The sequence below is a fragment of the Octopus bimaculoides genome, chromosome 7, assembly GCF_001194135.2.
Source record: "Octopus bimaculoides isolate UCB-OBI-ISO-001 chromosome 7, ASM119413v2, whole genome shotgun sequence".
Lineage (NCBI taxonomy): Eukaryota > Metazoa > Mollusca > Cephalopoda > Octopoda > Octopodidae > Octopus > Octopus bimaculoides.
Window position 1 is genome coordinate 81,110,128 of NC_068987.1, and position 21,979 is coordinate 81,132,106.

Genomic DNA, 21,979 nt, shown 5'->3' on the forward strand with positions numbered 1-21,979 from the left:
AGGGGCATTCTGCATACAGAATAAAAATAATGCAAGGTTCCACATATGTAGTCTAGTGAACTGATAAAACTTTGATAGTCTAATACTATCTAAGCTATTAATAACCATAATTTTGTTAATAGGCAAGGGAAATAATTCCAGGTGTATAAGTTTATGAAAACATTTAGATAATATAAATATAGTACTGGATTTGATCTTTAAAACCAACTGGTAAAAACAATGGATCTGTTTTGGTCTCATTTGTTCTTCCACAATTTATATTTCATTCAGTTGGCAAGAGTAAGAGTGATCTGCCTCTGTGTCAGTCTGTCTGTCAATTTGTATATATAAAAATACAGGGCATAAGGTGATAGTAAATATCAATAACCCAATAATATCTAGTGATATTGATTGTTAATCTAATATATTTTATTTTCATTTAAATGATAGAAATAAGTAATAATCTTTAACACTGAAGAAATGATTGATCTCAAAAATATAGAAAAGTCCTGATTTTCATCATCATCATTTAATGCCTGTTTTCTATGCTAGCATGGGTCAGATAATTTAACAGGAGCAGGCAAGTCAAAAGACTGCACCAAGTTCTATTGTCTGTTTTGATATGGTTTCTATGGTCAATGTCCTTCCTAATAACAACCACTTTACATAGCGTACTGAGTGATTTTTATGTGGCACCAGCAACAGTGAGGTCACCAAATAACTCACAAGACCTCTCAACTGAGTGGGGAGTAGTATTGATTGAAGTGGTTTTGTGTCAGGAGATGAGAAGTCAGAGTATGACTAGAGGGACAAAAATGGATGTCTTGCAGTAAAGGAGACAGCTAGTTACCTCAGTATGAGAGAGAATGGAGACAAGATGTTGGGGATGTTATATGAGGTGCATTCAAAAAGTACCTGACTTTATTTTTTCCCCTCAAAATTAATGCTGTATGGACAAAACCCTTTGGGTGGGAAGTGATGCACCCCCATCCTGTTTTTGCATGATAACTTTCATGCTGGTTCACTATATCAGTTCCCAGCTGTTATGCCTAAAGTACAGACATGTAGTGAGCACTTGTTGGACTTTTGCCTTCATGCAAGATAACTGAATGCATGGAACAGAGACCATAAACTCTTGTCTCAGCACCAGTGATGACAGTCTTCATGAAGTCTGGGTTGTAGTTCTGTGCGATTTCCATGTGGAGTTGCTTCTGCTGTCCCACCAGCACATTGAGGACGAATGTCACCAACACACTCTTCATGCACAAATCCTCCATTAAAATGGAATGCACTGATCCTATTCTTATTCCCATTTCGTGAGCAATTTCTAGGATTGTTACACGACAGTCTTCCTTGACTATTTGCTGAATCGTCTCAATCAGCTTCTCATTTCAGTTTGTTGATGGCTTGCCTGAGCGTGCCCTGTTCTTCACTGACGTGCAGCCATGTTTGAAGCAGTTTTACCACAACTTGATCTCAGTTGTGCCCATGACATCATCACCAAAGTCCTACTGAATCTTCTGGATGGTTTGAGCTTCAGTATCACTAAGCTTTTGGCAAAACTTGATGCAATATCTCTGCTCAAAGTGTTCAGTGAAACCGAATATCCAACAAGCACACACTATACATCTGTACTCTGTGTGACTGCTAGGAACTGTATTTTTGAGCATATGTGTCCTGGAGGAAGGGTAATGCTCATGACATTTATAGCATTTCAAAGACTGGTGAAATCAATACCATTAACATTACAGTATTACTGTTAAGAGTTGACTGCAGCAAAGATATGAGCAGCGAAAGAACCCCAATGGGCTGATGTTTTAGGACGAACTAACTAAACATAATGCTTAATTCAGGTTCTGCAGATGTGGCTGGAGAGAAAATGGATGAGAGGAAGAAGGGCAAGTGGATAAAGCATGCCTGTATACTGGTGGTGGTGATACAAGACCAGCCAAATCTGAGAAACAGAGGCCATTATAGTAGTGCTATAAAAGGCAGTGAAAAGAGACAGCATGTCTATGGACTAAAGGCTGTAGTGTGTCTGTAAGTTATTTCATGCCAGTCAGTGGGGAAATTTTCATTTGATGCAATCTTTGATGCTGGTGTGTGCAACAGCAGCACTGTCCCAGATGCAGGAACAATACTACAGTTTGGGACTTATCTAAACTTTTTAGAGGGCCAGTAATTCTTGGAGCTGAAGTATTTTCTGACTCTGAAGAGAAAGGTCTGTCTTTGAGATGCAGTCCTAGTTATGTTAAGGATGTATATGAGAAATCCTCTGTGATAGTATGGGCTAACATATGGATCACTTGTATGGATTCTTGGTGCTTGCTGTTTACAATGAAGTGGGTTTAGACGTGATGTTTTTAGATATGAGCAGTGCTGTTGAGACAAGATTGGTATTACCCCACTCGTAGATGCTACTAAGGTGTTTGTTCATAGAATCCGTGCAGGTTTTGTTTGAAGTGCCTTGGGTGCATATGGATAATGTTTGAGATGGGTAGTTTAGGGAAAAATAAAGAGTTGTATGACGTGTGCAAGTGTGGGCCTTGTAGGATGTGATGCAAGTAGGTTATTTGCTGTCTAGAAAGAAGTATGTGAAAGACAGAACCAAACTCTGGGGTACACTAGAATTGATTGAGTATAAGATAAAAAGAGCTCTGTCAGCATAGACTGTAATTGTGCAATGTGATAAGAAAATACCAATCCGAGAGATTACCTTCAAGATGAAGGCACAAGTATTGACAAACTTTGTGAGTTTGTAGCCAATGGTAAATATAAAACTGTAGCAAGAGGAACTTAGAATAAAAGTGTTGTAATGAGTATAGGGTTTCCAGTATAAAATGACTTACCCTCAAAGTGTCTCATATACTTATTGTAGACCTTTCCAACCAGGTCTAGGTGGAATAATTGTGTGTTAAATTGAAAATGAAGTTTCCTTCTTAGATGATACTGCTTCCTTTGTTAATTCCTTTTATAATTTAGTTTATGAAAATGTTTAGGTGTTAAACGTGAAGTTGACTTTTTGTTCCCTTTGTGTGTAAAATGAAGTATCTAATATAAACAAAAGTGCACTAGAAGTCAGTATTTCATATTGTTTAGTTCACATTTCACTTTAAATATAAATGATGTAAATTATGTTTGAAATATTCCTACATTTTCTATTGATAATATATAACTATTATAAGGTGTATTATCAATTTAAGCTGTTATTTATTCTCATGAAATTAATTTATATGGCATATCAGGGTCAACATCAATAAAACTATCTTTTAGCAATGTTTTATTGAAAAATTAAGTACTTTCTAAATTTAAAGATATTTATTTCAGTTTTATGAGATAATTCTAATTTACTTTTTACTATTTTTCAGTCGCTATTTTTGTTTTATTTAGACAAAATGAATCTTTGTAGAAGGTTTTGATTTATAATTCATATAGATTATTGTTGTTATTCTAAGAAAATGACTACAATAAATTAAGGAAAACCATCCAGTGAATATTGATTTATTGACCTGTAAATAGCTTGTTGATTGCAGTTCCTCAAAGCACTTACATTGACAACAATGGAATTCAATGAAATGGTGGTATTTTGACTTGATATGATATAAAATATTGATAATTGAAGAATATGATTTATGCTTTTAGAGGCATAATAAATCATAAGAAGTATTTTCTTAACTGATGACCATATACACATATTGCATAGGTTTTAATATTATTGAACATTTTTTGGCTCGTGAAAGAAACTTTTATAGTGTCTAATTCTATTTTCCTTTTGGCAAGAAGAGAAATATAACTTAATTTTGATTGAAAAATAATTAATTAACTACTGATTTAAAAAAGAATGAATATAATCTATGAATATTATAACAGTTAAAAAAAATATTTTTCAGATACTAAAAAATAAATTGCAATGCAGAGTAATAATACTACAAAAGGTGTAATTGATTGTTTATTTATAATTTGTATTTGGAAAGTTTAGAATCTATAAACTTTGATATAGTTTTACTGAAAAGGTTATATATATTGTTAATGTATTTCAGTATGATTATAGATTATTGCAGAAGAAAATATGATATCATAACCATAAGAACTATTCCTTTAATGCAAGACTGCCTTGAAGAAATTTATTGGAATTCTAATCATATTACCAATAAAAGGATTTTTCTGCCTATAAAAAGGAAATCGAATGGTGCATAACTTAAGACTGTCATACTACATAGTAGTACCATGTAATCATTATAGGTTGAATACTTCTAAGGATTGATGAACACCATAGATTTGTTCAAGGATTTCATTAGATTATGCAACAGCTAAAAGCAATAGCGATATAACACAAACTTGATTCAGAAAGAATTTCATGTACACTGATTTTGCAAAGTCTGTAGCAATGTCTTAGTATAGAATTATAATTTTATCACTTGAAATTACTGGCAAATTTTTTCAGCAGGTAGTTCAACATTTTTTTTTTTTCAGGTAGAGCTGATAAGGTGTGACTTTTATAGTTTGAATTTTGGCGAAAATCATGAGCTAATCTGGTCTTAGGGAAAGAACAAATAAAGAGATCATAGATAAGAACTTTACAATCCAAGTGATCAAATAGAAATAGTACTGAGTTTTAGTTTATTCATGTCTACCTAAAATGAAAGAAAGCAGTAAAAGTGGTAATAATTATATAATAACTTCTCTGAAGTTATGTAACCTCTTATGAAAAGACCTTATTCATAATGAAACTATAAAATGATCTAGAATTACTAATACTTCCATAAGAAGAGTCATAAAAGTATATACTTCTTTTGCTAAAAGTAAAAGTATATGCACATTACTCTGGCACTAATGCAAATGCATAGATATTCCAGCAAACCTACGAGCTACTGCATTAAACCTTCTTCAGCAAGATTTATATGTGAATTGATATTACACATCCAACTGATAAACATTTATTTATTAAGGAACTAGAAAAACTTGTACTATTATTAAGATTAGAAAGATAATTTATTTACTAAATAGACACATCTATACATTCATTCATACGCAAGAAAATGATTACTTCAATGTCAGCTGTCAGAACCTAGGTTATCTCAATCATTCTAGAATAACGGAACATCCTCAAGATTATATTTAGATCCCAGAAGACATTTATAAACATGTATGTTATCAAAATACAATAAGTCAAAACCATGTAAAACTGTTCACTTGTCTTAAGCAAAAAGTAAATGATGGTGAGATGACTTACCATGTTAACATAAAAAGATGAGTGTGTGAGTTGTAGCTCTTAATCCTGCTAGTTACAAAAAAATATTATATAAAATTGAGATTAAAGAAAAAATCATGGAAATCAAGTAAAGATGAGAGGAATTTTATAAAGTAACCTTGAAAAGAAAAAACACAAAATTCATTCTCTTGGGTGCAAAAACCTATAAAGTAATGGTGATTGGATTGACAACTTGTTCTGAAGATTTCAGATCACAAAATCTGGAATCTGTAATATTGGTAAAAGAAACATGGAAATCACCTGTCAGTTTGATGTTACTCATGAGGAATTCTTATAGCTTCTAGTTTACAACCTGAATATTAATGATAATATTCTAATTTTTGAATTAATTTCCTGCATCATTTTTTTCAGTTGTGCATGACTAACATTTTCTTTATGAAATTCGGAGTGCTGATTTATATTCTGAATACATTTTGGAGTTTGCCTTTTGTAAATAAAATACATATTGCTATGCTATTTTCACAAATTTAATTGGAATTTTGCTGAAAATATTTCTTCACTTTGCAAAATTGTTAAATAATTTTTAATAAATTCGTTTAATTAAATCTTAAATATAATTTTATTTCAACATCTGTTTTATATGTGGAAATTTGTTTTGTAAACTATTTGAGTGATATTTACTCATAATGTGTACAATTTTTAATGAAATGTACTTATCAAACAACCAAATCTGAGCTGAGGGCCAAAATTTATCTAAACCATAAAAATGTGATGACAGATAACATTTTCACAACAGTTTGCATGCATAAATATGTGTGTGTGTGTAAGTATATGTTTTCACATGTATACACATGTGTGTACACACACACACACACACACACACACACACACACACACACACAGAGGCATGTGTATACCACATAGATATTTATATGTATGATATAGCATTTTATCGAATTTGAAAAGACTTAACAAACTGTTACTCAGAGTGTCATATAACCTATCATGAAACAGCTTGACTTATTGTATTGCATGAAACTGTGTAACATCCTTCAAAGTTTTTTCATCTTCAATAAAACACTATTTTACTCTACCTTTAGTATTTGAGTGCTATTTTCTCCACCTTGCTTTGCACCTACATGCTTGCATGTATGTGCATAAATAAATGTGTTTACAGAGGCAATTATGCAGATAGATAAACAAAATATAACAGCTTAGGTTTGCTATAGAAAATGTGTGTGTATATATATATATATATATATACATGTAAACTGAAAGAAAGCAAAGACTGAAGATTTTCAGACGATGAATATTTAAGGATAGATATATAGGTATTTATGTATCAATAGCCCAAACCTACACAGTGTGCAAATGACTGAGAAAACTAAAGGGTAGGATGTAAGGTGTTACAAGTCCAACAGCTGATTCTAGGAGCTTTGGATATCCATCATAACATTGGTAGAAGTAGTTCACCCAAATATGAAGCCTGTAATAGAAGCAAATACACATTAGATAAATTGAACCTCTGTCATCGGGGTAGAAAAAAAATCTTACATTTCAGATCATGCATGTGTATATATATGTGTGTGTGTGTGTGTATATATGTGTGTGTGTGTATAGGTATATGTGTGTGTGTGTATAGGTATATGTGTGTATGTATATACATATGTATTAGATTAGAATAGCTGCCTATTATTACAGTATTCATCTGGAGATAACATATTTTAAAGATGTGCTAGGTTTACAAACTATATATATTGGAGGAAGACAAAACTCGTCCTAGTAGTGGCTAGCATGAATGCCAGATGTATTTTACCTTGCTGGGCAGTGTCAGTGATGTTTATTCACAGTCAATCACGTGTCTAGATGAGATTTGTTGCCACCAATATATTGAATAAGTGAATAAACATTCACAGGTATTGCAAATAGCTGCCTGGCTGAATAGCAATTCATTACACATATATACATACCTACATACATACCTGCCTGTCTGTCTCTCTATCTATATATATAACAAATATCCCGTCCCAAAAAATAGAAAGTATGGTCCAATCTATACACCCGTCTCCACATGTGTGCCATTTTTTATGCGAATCCACCCACCCGTTTGGCTGTGAACCTCAAGACAAGAAAGAATACAACGGTCAGCCAACTTCAATTTATATTATTGACTTCAATTTATATGCAACCTCATCCTCATTTACACATAGGTGCTTACATGCATACACATAACGCCACACACACACACACACACACACACACACACACACACACACACACACACATATGAAGTTCTTAAGATGACCTGCCCACATCATCAGAACTGAGTTCTAGAAACACTGTGTCCCACCCACACTTAACAAGAAAACTTCACACACACTCTACCACAACAAATCAAACTACATGTCTACATCTCTTCTCTTCCTCACATTTCTGCTTCATGTACTATGATTACCTCCCAATCCCCAATCCTGTCCTCTTGGCCCTGTGCCACTGTATTATTGCTCTCTGCTTGCACCCGACCTGTGCATTCTATCCTCATGTCCTATCTCACTCACTCTGTTATTGCTATCTACTAGCCCCTGACATGGGTGTTCCAGCCACATGTAACAAGAAAATTTTTCCCTCACCCTACTCCAACAAACAAATCTACATCTCTGCTCTTTCTCACATTTCCTCCTTCATGCACTATGTCTAGCTTTCACTCCCCAATCTTGCTCTCACACCCCTGTTCCTCCTATCTCATTGGTATCCAGTAGCCCCTCCAACTCTATATATACCCAAGTCTTCCACCACTTACTCGCACTCTTTAATCACACTCCCTTTGCAATATCCTGCCGCTTATATTATGGCATTTGAACCTCAAGGGTATGCCCTGCACTTGCCACCATCTATATCTCTCCCTCTTCCTTTACTCAACCATCTTATTTATATTCTGATCACCGTTTCTTGTGAGTGTGCCTGGCATTTTGCCACCATCTCTATCCTGCTGTCTCCCACTCTCTCTCCTTCTCCTGCACTTCCCTCAGGTTGGGTAACCATGTACTTTCTTTGTGGTAGCACACCTGTTTCTGTCTTCATTCCAGATCTTTCTCTCTCTCTCTCTCTAGCTGGGTAACCTTGTACTTCCTCTATAGCAAGACACCTGTATTTGTCGCACTATAACCTTTTCATCATCATCTCCTCCAATGCCTCCTCCCCTTGTAGAAGTTTATTTTTAATGTCTTGCAAGTATTTGGTGAACCTGTCAGTACAGGTGCCAATTAAAAGCACCCAGTCCACACTGTAAAGTGGTTGGTGTTCGGAGGGGTATCCGGCTGTAAAAACCTCGCCAAAACTGACCTCGCCAGTGCTTATGTCATGTAAAATGCACTAAGTCCACTCTGCTGAATGGTTGGTGTTAAGAAGGGCATCCAGCTGTAAAAATCCTGCCAAAACAGACACAGAAGTCTGGTTCAGGCGTAGGCCTGACTAGCTCTTGTGGTACCGTCCTACCCATGCAAGCATGGACGATGATGATGATGATGATGATATATATATGTATGTATACACACACACACACATATATATACATATATACATACACACACATACACGTATAGACAGATAGATATAAACACACACATAATCATTCATTATCCTTTCTACATTCAATTTGAATGTGTGTGTGTATATGCATTCATACATATATTTTTAGCTCCTGACCAGCTCTAGCTGAACAGGTGTATGATCAGGATTTTTAGCCATAATCATTTCATCTGTTTGTATATCAATATCTACATTGTAGATATAGATAGATAGTAGGGTGTGATTTGAGGGAAGTTGCTGCTAGGAAAGGTTTGATTTTTAAAAGAAGACAGGTGTAGGAAACATTCAATGAACTGTTACCTTTGTTGATAAATGGTTTCTCACTTCATACACAAGCCATACTTGTTTGATCACACAACTTTCTTGAACTCTACTTCGATCATTTGTACTCTGCTAACCACTTCTGTGCAACCAATGTTCTGGTTCTCAGTGTACCAGAGATCATAATTCACCATTTGTGTGCCAATTTGTTATATGTTAAAAACATTACCAAGTCCCATCTTACAAGAAATAGGTACCAAATTCCTCCAACTCAGACCTCACTATCATAAAATAGGATGACAAAATGTAAGCTTAGATATACAAACTGGTGGAGTAGTCTATTGCTGAAATGCCTTTGAATATAGATTTGTTCAACCATGGTAGCATAGCAATGAAATATGGACATCGAATGTGAAAACTTTGATAAGGCTTGGAAGAACTGGAGTGAGTATGTTGAATTTATAGTGTTAAGGTTCATGGAAGAGAACACTAGTTAACATACAATGGCTAGACATTTAAGGTATGAGCTGATGTATTTAGTCTTTTTAATTTTACTTCAGGTTAGCCCTGACAATTTTCCTTATTCATTTTAACTAATTTTAATGTTTCTGAAGATATTTTATTGGCCATATTATGTCAGGTATACTTCAATATGTTTTGTGTAAATTTTTGGAAGAAATGAGTACTTTCGAATAACATCAAAATGTTTACTTTCTGGTAGTACTAAATCATTAATTTACATAAGATACAATGTGCCTGTGTGTGTGTATATATATGTATATATATTTATATATATGTATGTATATATATAAATATATGTATGTATGTATATATACACATACATGCATATATAGATACATATAACATACATATATATATATATATATATGATAGACTCAATCAAATTCAAAATCAAATAAATTATTTTGCATTTGTTGCATCACTTCCTTAATTAGATGTAATCTATCCTAATTTTTGAAATCAAATCTTTTAACTTAATTGGTAGCTAGATAAAATCTTAAAAAAAAAAAAAATTGAAATGCATTCAAGACATATATCCACATTAAGATTTAAATATATGTAATAAAAACCAAATATAAACTAACTGTAAGAAAATATTAGTAAAATGTAGAAACAAAAATTCTTGCTTCGAACATTATTGCTTTTATAGGATTTGTAATTATGTTATTTATTTCTAGACTTCTTATCTCAAAATTATTTTAAATATATTAAAAGAGTTGTTATTTATACATATTTTTTATCTGCTTATAAGTTTTGAAATCTGCGTTAATCTGTAAATCTATTATGTCTTCACTTGGTTATAGAGTATGTTATTTTGTTTCATTGAATTAGGCAAGTTTCTTTACATGAAGTTATTAGGCTTTAAAGTTTATAGTTTTACATTATATTTATGCTTATATAAGACTTAATATGAATAATTTTACATGATTAAGTTAAGTAACCCTTATGATTTATTTCAAACATTTCAGACATCTTCTTTACTACTGTTAACATTTTACGTTTTTCTATCAGGAGAATTTTTTAAGCCATAGCATGCTGCATTTTTTCTAGAAGTGCTTCCCCTATCACTGCCTTGTTACTACAATAGGTGACATGATACACCTACAGTGTACAGGTTAACCAATATTTACACATTATCATTTATACCCTTATCTGCTTTGAGCTTCACCCCCCCCCCCCATCAAAAGAATTATTTCACATTCTCTTGATGCTCTTTATGTTTGATATTGGGTAGAAGGTTGTTTCTAAACTAGTTAATAATTTATGTTATCTGTATTGCCATCGATAATTTATTCATTCTTAGCTGCATCAATATTTTCTGCTCAATCTTCAATATTTCAGGCATTTTAAAATGTATCTTCAATAATGTCAAAGTTTAAGGATATCATTGAAAGTGTAGTACATATTCTTACTTATTCAATTTTATTTATCAATAATAATCATGCAAATGGAGTTGGCATAGCATAATTCGACATTACCATCTCATACACACACAATTTTTTCTCCTGAAATAATTCAATTTTTAACAAAATACTACTTAGAACTCTTGTATATCATATATGAATAATGCATATTTATAACAATATGCATTATTTTTGCAATATGTTTTCAAATAGCAATAACTTTCATTGGATACCTGCATAAAGAATTATTCTAAAAGTAAACATATAAAAAACTTGTGATTTTCTTGTAATTTATACCACTATCATTTTAAAAAAAATTAATTTTCTATATTAGAATGGATTGAAAGAATCAGTTATACAGCATAACACCAATCCTTGTGATGATTTGTTATCTTATCCATGAGGATCAGCATCCTCAGACTTTCTCTGTTCTTTACTGACAATATACATCAGTCAGATCACTTTTGAATAAACATTTATTTTCTGTTTGCATTGGATGTTCACATCAGTACAGTCATTCCTCTTACACATGTTAAACTATTACCGCATGCGACATATAATAACATAATCAAAGACAGGCCGTCGTACAAAGAAAAGAGTGTATGTGAGTGATACATGTATGTGTATGTGAGATATTACAGCAGATAGAAAGAGTCAGTAACACGTGAGCATTTATACCAGTTCTTAAGTACACAATTGGAAGAGTCTGTATGTGAAAGAAGTTGAGGCTGTGTGTGGCAGGGCGATCACTAGTTGTGATGTTGGCTTCCATGCTGGGCCGGGCTCTTGAGGACAGACGTTTATCGCAGGCTGTAACTCTTGTCTGTTTATTTATCGTGGTGAATATGAATCACCAAACAGAATCGAAGAGAGAATATGTGCCGCAGTAGTTTGGATTGGTGTACATAGAAAGTCGTGTTGACGCTGGTGGTGAAGCTGGTGGCAAAGACGAATGCTTGGTAGTAGTCGTAGACTCGTGTTGCTGATGTGGCGATGGCGGTGGTAATCTTGGCTGGACGAAGCTGTTGATGGAGTCGCTGGAACTGCTGCTGCTGCTGTCGTGTGGTACACGGAACAGGTCTCTCAAGAGATCTGAACCGAGACGAAGTTTGCCGCTGAATTAAAGCATTTTATAGTTGATGGTAGGCTCACCAGGCATCAGAAAAATACTCTATCACGTGACCTTATTAGGGGCCGTGATTGGTCAGTTTGCATTCTGGCGGGAACGGTTCAAAGAAGTTGCCGCTTCGAATAATAATCAGTCACGTGATGACAAGGAATGTGTTTTCCGCTACGCCCGCTCTTGTTTATATTTAAATGAGAAGATTGTATGTAATGGCGATAGTAGTTTTGTATCTAATAGCGATAGGTAGTTTCACTACACATGCTTCAAAAATCTGCCATTCACACTGGGAGAAGAACCTTTGTTGCTGACAGTTTAAAAACTAAGCAAACTCTTTCCACTCTCTTCTCATTGTATGTGGTATGCATCTACTATATCTACCTTCAATATTGTGATTGATTATGTCACCTTCATAACATAAACTATTTATTACATATTAGCTGTTAAATTCATACCATAAGTGCTACAGCTTCTAATTAGTTTTATGTAGCTATCATTACTTAAGTTTGTACTGTGGGAGATCCCATTTCAGTTTTCATGAAGCTGTTGTTTGCACTGGGTACACAATATTTTGACTTTACCTAGTCCTTTCCTACTTTTCAAGAGAGGCCATTTACAGGAGAGCATTGGGATGTTATACTATCTGTTACTAATTGGATCTTTTCTGTATCGACTTTTAGACTGTTGTCCTGTCATTTGGGCTTTGAACTTTTTCTGCAGCCTTTTGGCAGATTTCTGCAATGAAAATCAAGTCATTAGCATATGTAACTTTCCGGTTCTAATCTGCAATTATATTGCTTCAGGAACTGTAATGAATAATTGGAAGCTGTAGACAGAGCCTTGGTTAATATCTAGCTGTATTTTGAAACTCTTCACTGAAAACTTAACTAAATTTAGTGCAATTTCTAATCTTCATTTATAGCTTGAATAATTCTTACAAGATATTCATCTCTCCCCAGTTTCTTCTGTGCTCACCAAACTACAGAGCATGAGACCCTGTTTTAGTCCATTTCAAATTAACAAATGCAAAAAGATGTTTGTTCTTTAATGCTATCTTTTCTTGTTGCTTTTACAAGAAATGTTATTTTTGGTTTCCCTATCATGTACTAATTTTGTTTAGACTTCCTTTATTGAGACCCTATCAATGACTCTTTTGAGTGCATTTTCTTTCATCCTAAGACAATTTATGATGATAAAACTATACAAATCAATGAAAATAACATTTTCATACTCTTTCTTAGTTACTTAAGTGAATAATTAGCATAGTGAATATATAACCTGGAATTTTCAATAGTTTGGCATCAATCACAGATTACTTTTACTTTTCCTATCTTCATCTCTATTATTGCCTTCTGAACTTTACTGAAATTAACATCACTTATTAATCTCCCTGCTGACTAATTTTCAGTAGAATTTCACTAACTCATTGGCATTTCTTGCTGAGACATACTTGTGTGATCAAGAAGTTTGCTTATCAACCATGTGTTTTTGCATTCATTCCCACTGTGTGACATAGGCAAGTGTCTTCCATAGCTTGAGTCTTCCAATACTTTGTGAGTGAAATTGTTAGATGGAAAACCACTGTATAAGTGTGTGTATGTGAATGTGTATCTTTGTGTCTTCCCACCTGTGTCTGGCATTGTTTATATCAACTGTAAAATGTATTCAGCTGTTGAAGAGTTTGCCATGTGTAAGATCAGAGAATAAGTAACTTACTAACTTATGCCCAACCCATGCCAGCATGAGAAAAGTGGGTGTGAAAATGATGAGAATGTCTTCCTTGTCTCTAGTGAGTCTAACTGAAACAACTTTTCTTGCTTAAAACTCATATCCTTTCGCTACGGTTATATCATTCCAGTTATCTTGCCAGACATAACTGCCATTGTAGCAAAGCTGACAGGAGAAAACCTGAAATTTTAAATGTGAAAGAGAGAAAGCTGTTACTGATGCTAGTCTAATTTCTCATATAATATCATATATATTTTGCATTATAACAAGTAATGCAATAATGCATTTATAAGATAGCGTTCCTATGTAAATTTTGAATTATAATTTAATAATTCTGGCTTTTACTTATGTTAAAAAAGAATTGATTATTTAGTTTGCAAAAATTATTTTAACAGATGTTAAAAGAAGCATAAATTTTTTGTTACATCAGTAGACACCATATTGATTTATACATTCAAAAGACTGCAAATCACTCTAGAGAGTAAAAAATCAGTTTGGATAAAACATGTAATACATTTATGCAAAATAAGTGAGATACAAGAGAGCCTTCAATGGTCACTCCACTTGCCTCAAATAGCAACTGAATTGCTTTCAAACCATGCTCATTCTTCAAATGGAAGGACACAGGTATTGTAGGGATCACAAATATGAAAAAAGATGGAATACTTATGGTTGGAACACCTTTGATTATAAGTCTTCTCAACTGAAGTTCACATGGAGCTGAGCCATAAGCAGGATAGTTTCTAAAGTTATATTCAGTATACTTTCTAATAAAGAAGGTACTTGTTAATTTAATCCTTATCCTTGTTTCAACATATTCTTGTTTCTTATGAAATTTCTCACAAATAGATTTGAACTTAAAATCCTCATTCACTTTGTGATTTCACATCTACTTTTATCAGTCATAAGAATAGCAAATATATTATAATTAAAGATACCTTTAGGTGCTCGTAGCAATTATTAAATGTTCAGCCTTATAGAAATATAAGAAAATTATATTATACATGGTCCTATGGGCCCCTGGGTCAAGATGCTGCAGCAGTCAACACACTTACCCAAAGATAGTTCTAGTTATCATGTCAAAAGTATTAACTACTTACATACCAACAATAAATAACAACTTTTGCACAATTTTATGGATAACTAAACGCACACATATACTAGCATTATTTATATGTGATTATAAAAAATATGATATTGATATCTTTTTAATTATCAAGGATATTTGTTAAATTTTCAGGTTCTCAGTGGAGTTTGGATTAGAAACGATTATGGAACCGAAAACTTCAAAAATATCTTTTGGTTTGAAAAGATCAAGAAAAAAATTTGGTAATTAGTTTATCTATTGATTCTTTGAATTTACTCTCATTAGCAAAAGACAATAATTTTTCACAAAATACATACCTGCATAATGTAATTTGACGGAATTACATTTGTATTGTCCAACAAGTAAAAATATAACATACCGTCATGAAATTTCTCTCTATACATTCTCTGTTGGAAAATATTTGTTGATATTTATTTATTTTCACACATATACTTGGCACCTTAATGATTAATTTATCAGTATTTCAATCTCTTTATTGAGATAATCAGGAAAAATGCAAAAATCCAATCTACATATGTTCAATCTGATATTTTTAACATATATACAGGATATGAAATTGTTATGACAGAAAGATTAAATTTACCACAATTTGATTATTAACCTGAAATTTTACAGATGTAAACCAAAGAACTGAATAAATGAATATTTTACTGTTTTATAAAAATTCACAATGAAATTATTAAGCATATTAATCAAAAAATGAACCTTCTTTATTTGAAGAAAAAATTGCCATATAACAAAGCAGTGTTCCTAACTTATGACTTGTCTTATGATGTGTTATGAGTTTCAATCCCCTTCTGCACTTCTCTGGATAGTAACTTGGCATTTACTGACTTTCTTTAGACCATGATTATAAAAATAAAGACAAATGTGACAATATAGAACAGAAAGATTATCAAATTAATCTACATTGATTTATGATGATGTAAATCTCTGTTCAAGTCAAAATAATTAAACCATTTGTATGCTTGCAAGAACATTTATTTAGCTAACTATATAAATGTTTGTCTGTTAAAATCAACAACATATGATATAGTCTTTATAGAGTATAAATGAAAATATGAAAATAAACATAAGGCAAAATGTTGAACATTATAGACTTTTCTTATATATTAATAATGGTTAATAAAAAGGCTTAATTGAATAAGTTCTGGTGAATTAAGGTTCACTAACAATTTCATTTGTAAATCTATCTAGCAACTGCCATTTCTATGTTCTGTGCAAAAAGTTAGACTAGTAACCTGTTTTATGTTGTTTAACTGTGTACATGTAAATGAGTTTGATCATTACACTATGATATTCAAAGAAGAAACGGTAGAAATTTTGACATATTCAGGTCTTTTGTGACTGATGAGATTGATGACCAAAGTTTATTGAAAATATGAAGATAAAGAGGGATTATCAAAAATGTGGAGTAGATGTAGAAAACAAGGTACAGTAAAGATCACAAGAGGAGGAGGAAGAAAGATGGGATTTACAGGTCAAAGTTTAGAGAAGTAGAAGCTTTTATGGTAGCGACAAAAGAAGAGAGAAGTAACTGTACATCTATGAGCTAGTGGTTGAAGCATGTCAGTAATTCTTATCAGTCTATCGAATTAACTTCTTTTGAATGCAGTCTAGAATGTTAGTGCATTTGGTTTATAAGGCTTAACAATGAGAAGGCCAAATGTGTGATGGCTAAATTCAAATGCCTGAAAGACCAGAATGCTATAAGCTTGAAAGACTGCAAGCTTGGTCTTTTGAAATATTTTTGGGGGAGAAAAAGATCATAAGAAAAGCAATTTTTTTTTTGCTTAAAAGGAAATTGAAAGTGTATTGGAAGGATATGATGCTGTAGGAATAAACAAAATAGTTTATTTATCAAATATTTCCATTCTTAAATTCTCTTATTAAATATTTTCATTCTTTGCCTTTCAATAGAAATATAAACATACAAAGCAATGAAAAGTTTTAATTTTGATTGTTGAAATTAGGCTTGTGCATTTGTTTATATTCCTTTTCCTTCATTCTTTTATTACATAAGACCAATATACAAACTTCGCCATATCCTTTCCCTTAGGTAATCTGACCTTTGATCATTTGCATTTGGACATGTCACATTTGTCCTCCTAACATCCAGCCAAATAATTAGCTCTCAACATTAATGTAAATAGTAGAGGCACTGAGCCTCAAATGTAAGCAGTACTCTCATGTGGGTTTTACTTAAGTGTTATAGATGGTCAGCACTGATCAAGGTTGAAGTATATGCTGGCTCTAAAAAGGAGTCTTACATTTTAAAATGATAGCAATAACAACAATGTGTCTGTAGTTCACGGGATTGGAAAGATAGCCCATTTTAGAATAGGATGCACTGGCATATTTCTGATGATCAGAATAGACACCTAGAGAGAAAGAAATCAGAGTTCAGCAAAGATAGAAATTGTATCTAGAACACACTGTTTGAGTATGATGGAAAGGATGTCATCAGCACTAGCCAATGGCTGGGTTTGACTAATCCAGGAAATTCATGCACTTGGTGACTGTTTGCATGAAAATCATGTGACTGTTAGTGTGAAAAAGGAGTGTTTGGCAAGAGTTTTGTTGAGTACATAGTATATAGGAATAGAGGTGAAATGAGAAGCAAAAGATTTCATTAAATGAAATTGCATTTAGATAATAATTTTGTCATTGCAATAAAATCAGTCATGATGCCAATAAAATCTTGCCAGTATATTGTATGACATTATCTGTTTATGACAGATTCAATATAAGTGAAGGAACTGATTGCTATTAGTGTCTGGGATATCTAGGAGGACTGATTGCAGATTAGTTAATATCATATTCTGTGCATTGTTATTGTTTAGCTCCAGCTTAATCCCAATCAAGCAAACCTCTTATCAAAGATATTTCAACCCTGACCATACAGTTCATCTTTCACTACTGTGTATCTAGGATGACATTACCTGCTGCATTTTCTTTAAGATAGTAAGGTGTGGGATATGTGTCAGTTATTTCTGTGAGATCAAGTGACCAAGTAGAAAATTTCTCATCTCAGTATGGTTGAGAGAGCTGCTCTATTTCCAGATAGTAACAATTAAGCCAAAGTCAGCAGTAACAAATTAACTAATGTTTTATTGAATACTTAATTTTGTACTGCAAGGGTATCACTTCCCATAAGTAATGTCTCAAATTTTTGTTTTATATTGGAATTTGGCGAATAAAGAACCTCTTAACGATCTGAAATCATATGTTCCCTTGGTTGTTTTCCAGCTGAAGCTGCTAATACTAAGAGTAGTCTGAAGTGAACAAGTGAAAAAATTTGTACTCCACTTGTGCTATTTTAAATATTGAAGACCTGATGTTTTACCTATACTATGAATTGTTCAGATAACATCTTCAATGCTTATGTCATGAACTAAATGATTTTATTGCATTAAGAAAGTAGGTATACTTGATAGTTAAACGACTATTATGTTTTGAGATTTCCAGAGTTTTCTAGTGCCTGTGATCAAAACCATTCTACTTGTGACCATCCATCTTATATCATTTATCTAGAACTACATTATTCAGTGTGCCCTTTTTTTTTAAAAGATGGTAGACTGTGATTTGAAGGTAATTTGTCTGCTATTTGTGGCAGTGAAGTGATTATGTAAAAGTTCCCTCATTAGCTTTACATTGCTGAGGGCTACAATTTATGAATTGATAGAATGATAATGATTTATACTGGGTGTCCAGAAAATCTTGTCTAATTTTGGTAAAAATAAGTAACTAATCTGTATAATAATAGACAAATCATTGACTCAATTGTTATTATTGAAATGGTTGTATTTGTATAATTGGAATGTAAAAAGAACAGACACTCTGTAATTTTAGTTAGTTGTAATTCAATTCAAATTGTTCCCCTTCATAAAAAATAATCAATTTTATGTAGAATTGAGCAAAATTAAATATGTTTTTTTTTTTAACATTATTGATTAGTTTGTCAGTTTTACTAAAATTTGGTGAAACTTTCTGGATAGCCCGATGCAACATATATATATGTTCCTGTGATATAAAATATATGTACATAATGTTTTATGTAAATATAGTATTACATTGTACATTCACATATGTACACTATGGGGAAAGAAAAAAAGTAACCATTATGTATTTGATTCAAAAGATGCACAAACAACCAATAAATCATCAGCTTATTGTTGCAACAACACAATGTAACACAAAACAGATTAGTGATCTATTCATGCTTTTAAACTGATATATCATCAAATATCAAGTCTCTACTTGAAGAGTAACTTCTATTGAAACTATAACTATTTCTAGGTAATATGAAATTGTAAACCTGGTCATTGCTGGCTTAAAAGAGCCAAGTAAGAAATGAAAGAAGAACGCATATCAGCCCTTTACAATTGTATTCTCTACTATGTAACAATAAGCTAATTGATGAACTAAACTAGTAAATTTTGTATCGACATGTGAAAATAAAATTTGTCTAAATCTCTACAAGATAGATAGCAGAGTAATAATGTTCATTGAAAAATACCTATTAGATTTTACTTAAAACAATAATGGAACACCTTACAAGTCACTATTGTAAACAAGCAAATGAAAATTCCAGGAATGATGTATCCTATTCCGCTTTGTGTTAATTTGTTTCTTTTCTTGAACACAAATATATTAAAATCTTTATAACATTTTAACAAAGTAGAAGTGATAATTTTTATTTTACATTCTGATTCATTGATTATATTTGTGTCATTATGATATTTTGGTGTTAAAGTTTTTGTGAAATATATCTGATGGTTCTAGATCCTAAACAGCAAGGTAACAAATGCATCTCTGTGAAATATTGAGATGAATATCCTCAAATCGTTATCTTTTTTGTATAAGAATTATATCTTAATACATGAACTCATATCAGATTACTTACTAAATGAGTAAAACAATTTTTCCCAATATTTGCTTATATTTCTCCTTACAATTGATTGCAAATACATGATCACAGATGAATATGTATACATACATACATATATATATATATATATATATATATATATATATATGCTTATACATATATATAATGTCTAAATATGTATATATCAATATAGGAATAGGTATATATCAATACGCTTATAATATCTAAAGAACAGTTATTGAAATCATTCAGTTACATAATTATAATTACAGGTTATTATATTAAATGTGATGCGCTGAAAATAAATTGAAATTATAACTTTAATATGGGGAAAAAATTTGTTAGTGTTAAGGAAATTTCTCTCAAAGGGAACAAGAGAAGGATAAAAATCAAATGAAGTTATGTAAGGAAGAACTAGGGAGAAAGTGGTAAGATCTTTTGTGGGTATAGTGACAAATTTCTTGGTGAATACAAATTTAAAACTCAAGTTACTCATTGACTGAATCTGAACATAAGATTTACATTTACAAAATATCAAACTTTTATCTAACAACTACATAAGTTGCTTTTCTTACATCAACATACATAGATTTTGATAAACAAAATGTATCTAGTTTATAGGAGGGTTTGTTATTTGGAATATTACCTTTGAGTTTTGATTTCTGTAAAAATCTAAATTGGATGTTTTTACTAATTCCAAAAATTGTATAGTATGAGGTAACAAGAAAACCCCATAGTTACTTATCAAGCTAGAAACAACATCCAAATCTCTCATTACAGCTTAGCATCTGAAAAATAAGGAAGAACATATCGAATAATATAATTTTAGATAAACATTGCCTGAAAAAATATAAAACCTCAACAACAATGAAAGACAGGGTGGTTACAGCTGGAATGCTTTCAATTGCAAGACTAATCTATGGCTTTACAAAAACAATGTGTATTAATTAATATTCATGAGTGTTACCAATAATGAATTTAAAAGATTTACTCAAGATTCACTGAATATATTAAAAGTAGTCAGTAATGGAGGTAATAAGAATTTTATGATATATATATATATATATATATATATATATATATTATAAATAAAATTTCTAAAAGTTGTAGTTAATCAATTTTATTTTTATTACAGATCTGTTATTAAAGTTACTGGCAATTATATACCAGCTTGTTCAAACTGATGCTTACAGAACTAAAAGGTATTTAACAATACGTTTGACTATGTATGGTGGCTTACTGGTTGCTCTCATAAGAAACAAATGTTACCATAGTTTACTGCAAATGAAGCTCAAGTCTATGTGGTTATAATATTCATAGTGATATATGGATGGTGGATTGGCAAAACCAGTAGGGTTACAGATACAGTGCCTTGTAATATTTCAGTGCTTTTACTCTGTGTTCAAATCTTGCCAAGGGATACCTTTGTTTTTTTTTTATCTTCCTAGAGTTCGTAAAATAAGTACCAGTTATGTATTGGAATTACCTAATCACCTATGTCCACCCGCTAAATTTGTCTATATTAGAAATCAATACTTTGAATGTAAAATACACTTTCAAAGTACATTTCGTAACCAGTTTCTATGATGCCTTGAAATTTTACAAATATATGTGATTTGAAGATAGTTTTGCTCTTCAAAATATGTTTGGTTTGGCTGGCAGTGTTATCACTTCTGCTGTTAGAAAATTATCCATTCCCTTCATGCTTTCAAAGACATGCGAAATAAGAGGTCTTTTACATGATAAGCAGGTAATGGTTAGTGACAGGAAGAGCATCAAGATGTAAAATAATGCCTCAATAATATATACGTTTAACCCATGCTAACAGAAAAAGGAACATAAAATGAATGAACATTCAATCAATCAATCAATCAATATATATACATATTAAAAATCGGGAAGGCTGGTTTGTGGGATTACCTTAGGTTTCCTGCCCATAAAGGGTTTAGCTCTATGGCGTATCGTCAGATCCCTAAAACCTGTTGGCTCATAACCTCTTGAAAATATGGAGGGGGAAATGTGGACAGAAAACCTAAGGTAATCCTATAAACCGGCCTTCCCATTTTTAATATATACTGTTCTACATCTTAAAGTGTGCTTCTTTCAGATTTATGTTTTTTACAAACGATATAGATACATATATATATATATATATATATATATA

At 32.1% G+C, this 21,979-nt stretch overlaps 1 protein-coding gene across 4 annotated transcripts in view; it reads left to right on the forward strand.

Moving 5' to 3' along the window:
* Positions 1-21,979, forward strand: part of LOC106872053 (meiotic recombination protein SPO11-like) — an 809,808-nt gene that overhangs the window by 53,583 nt on the left and 734,246 nt on the right. For all 4 annotated transcript variants that reach the window (XR_008264640.1, XR_008264641.1, XM_052969772.1 and 1 more), the window contains exons 3-4: positions 15,057-15,145; positions 20,951-21,017. Coding sequence is in view for 2 of the 4 variants with exons in the window: in XM_052969772.1 (XP_052825732.1) it covers positions 15,057-15,145; positions 20,951-21,017 (156 nt within the window). In the remaining 2 variants the exon portion in view is untranslated. The remainder of the gene's footprint in view (positions 1-15,056; positions 15,146-20,950; positions 21,018-21,979) is intronic.